The 2,052-nt window shown below is 41.0% G+C and overlaps 1 protein-coding gene across 1 annotated transcript; it reads left to right on the top strand.

Annotated features, from left to right (window-relative positions):
- Window positions 1-741: 741 nt before the first annotated feature.
- Window positions 742-1,850, top strand: LOC119792893 (E3 SUMO-protein ligase ZBED1-like). Its single transcript, XM_038299732.1, has 2 exons — window positions 742-1,101; window positions 1,232-1,850. Exons 1-2 carry the CDS (start codon window positions 796-798, stop codon window positions 1,496-1,498), a joined length of 573 nt encoding a protein of 190 aa, XP_038155660.1. The 5' UTR covers window positions 742-795; the 3' UTR covers window positions 1,499-1,850.
- Window positions 1,851-2,052: the final 202 nt, after the last annotated feature.

Here is a 2,052-nt window from a genome sequence, read left to right on the forward strand (position 1 = left end):
GTTGTTGCCACACACATCCACAGCCTAATCGAGCAGAACGGACTACACATAAGTTTCACAACAGACATATGGACGTCCGATGTTAGCCCTGTTAGCATGCTAAGTCTAACAGCACAGTGGCTAGACGAGGACTTTAATTTGCAACAAGCCATGCTGCATGCTCAGGAGTGCCCCGGATCACATACTGCCGCAATGATATGTCAGACGTTTAACACCATGCTTGCACACTGGAATATAACGAAAGACCAAGTGCATGTCGTGCTGAGGGACAACGCACGCAACATGATCAAGGCCATGGAGGAGTGTGGGCTTGCCAGTTTGGGCTGTGTAGCACACACGCTACAGTTAGCTGTGAACGAGGCTGTACTGAGCCAAAGAAGCATCGCAGACTGTGTCGCGATAAGCAGGAAGATAGTCGGACACTTTAAACACTCCAACGTCGCCACCTCCCGCCTACGAAACTTACAGAAACAACTTGGCATGAAAGAGACAAGGCTTCAACAAGACGTGGCTACTCGTTGGAATTCAACCTTCTACATGCTGACCAGCTTGTTGCAGCAGAAACGAGCCCTGGCAGCATATGCCGTCGATTTCGACTTGCCTGCATTTCTGAGCCCAAATCAGTGGGCTTTAATCGAAAATATGCTAACAATTCTTGACCCGTGTGAACAGCTGACAAAAAACATGAGCTCAGCTACAGCCACCGCAGCTGATGTGATCCCCTCCATTGAGACCCTGAAACGTCTGTTAAACAAGACTGTTGCGACAGATCATGGAATCAAAACTTCAAAGAGTATGCTACTGCAAGCTGTTGAGCAGCGTTTCAGTCACATCTCGACAGAGTCCGTGTGCTTTCTGGCCACAGTGTTGGACCCCAGATATAAAGACTGCTTTTTTGACCAAGCAACAAAGAAGGAAGCAATGGAAGTCTTAACGGCCAAAATGAGATCACAGACAGAAAATGAGCCAGAGGAAGAGCCACATGAGAAGAGAACCAGGACAGATGACAACAACAACAATACTTCCCTGCAGAAAATGTATGAAGAAATCCTTCACGAAAATGCCACAAACGAGCTGAACCACAGCCAAGCTGATCAGCAGGTAATTGATTTGTTGTTTATATAAAGCTTTGGGCTATCTGATAAAAATTTTTTATATTATGTTAAATATGCTATGTATAACATTAAATATAATTTTGTTTTTGTTCTTTGTTATTCTTCTATTACTTTAGATTCAAGCCTATCTCTCAGAGCCCACAATTCCTCGATCCGAGAGCCCCTTGGACTACTGGAGAAGCAACAAAATCCGGTTCCCACAACTTGCCCTCCTCGCACGGAAGTATCTGTCCTCTCCTTGTACAAGTGTGGACAGTGAACGTTTATTTTCTGCTGCTGCAAATGTTATTGATGAAAAACGAAACAGACTTGGATGTGAGAAAGCAGAGATGCTTCTCTTTGTTAAGAAAAATCTCCCACTGGTGCCCTCCCCCAGAATATAGAAAATATAATGCAGATAATTTGACAGTGACAAGTTTGGGGGGAGGTTAGGATAGGAAATGTTGAGAAGAGAAAAATCTTTGAAGTTGAAGTTTTGAAGAATTTAAGCATTTTATTTTTGAAACAGATTTAAATATTTACGTCCCTAAGGGATGTACGTTTTGTTAAAATTAAGAGGCACATTTTATGCTTATTGTTGTTAGAACTTTTGCTATACGTTTTATGATGGCATATGACCACATGTAATGACATGAAACAGTGACAAGATTGGGGAGTGGTTAGCAAAGGACATGTTAAGAGGAAATCATTTAACTTTTAAGTTGAAGTTGTAAGCATTTTTTTTTATCTAAATGACTGAGTTTTTTTTTATGCAGTCAAGCATTAACGGTTTTCAGGATGCACTTTACTTTATTACATACCTCCATAAGAGATGCACTTTTTTTGTTAAATTATTATGCATGTTTGATGCATATCTGTGTCTTGCTACATGTTTTATAGCAGATTAACTTATTTTTTTGGTAAAATGAAAAGAAATAAACATTTGCAGTTTCACAAA

This window comes from Cyprinodon tularosa, unplaced genomic scaffold, assembly GCF_016077235.1.
Source record: "Cyprinodon tularosa strain WSP-4 unplaced genomic scaffold, ASM1607723v1 ctg433, whole genome shotgun sequence".
NCBI classification, from domain to species: Eukaryota; Metazoa; Chordata; class Actinopteri; order Cyprinodontiformes; family Cyprinodontidae; genus Cyprinodon; species Cyprinodon tularosa.

What these genes read in the sequence shown, in the direction of transcription:
- LOC119792893 (XM_038299732.1), top strand. Translation starts at nt 796, where the DNA reads ATGCTACTGCAAGCTGTTGAGCAGCGTTTCAGTCACATCTCGACAGAG. An exon ending in ACAGCCAAGCTGATCAGCAG is followed by an intron (nt 1,102 to 1,231) that starts GTAATTGATTTG and finishes CTATTACTTTAG; the next exon opens with ATTCAAGCCTATCTCTCAGA.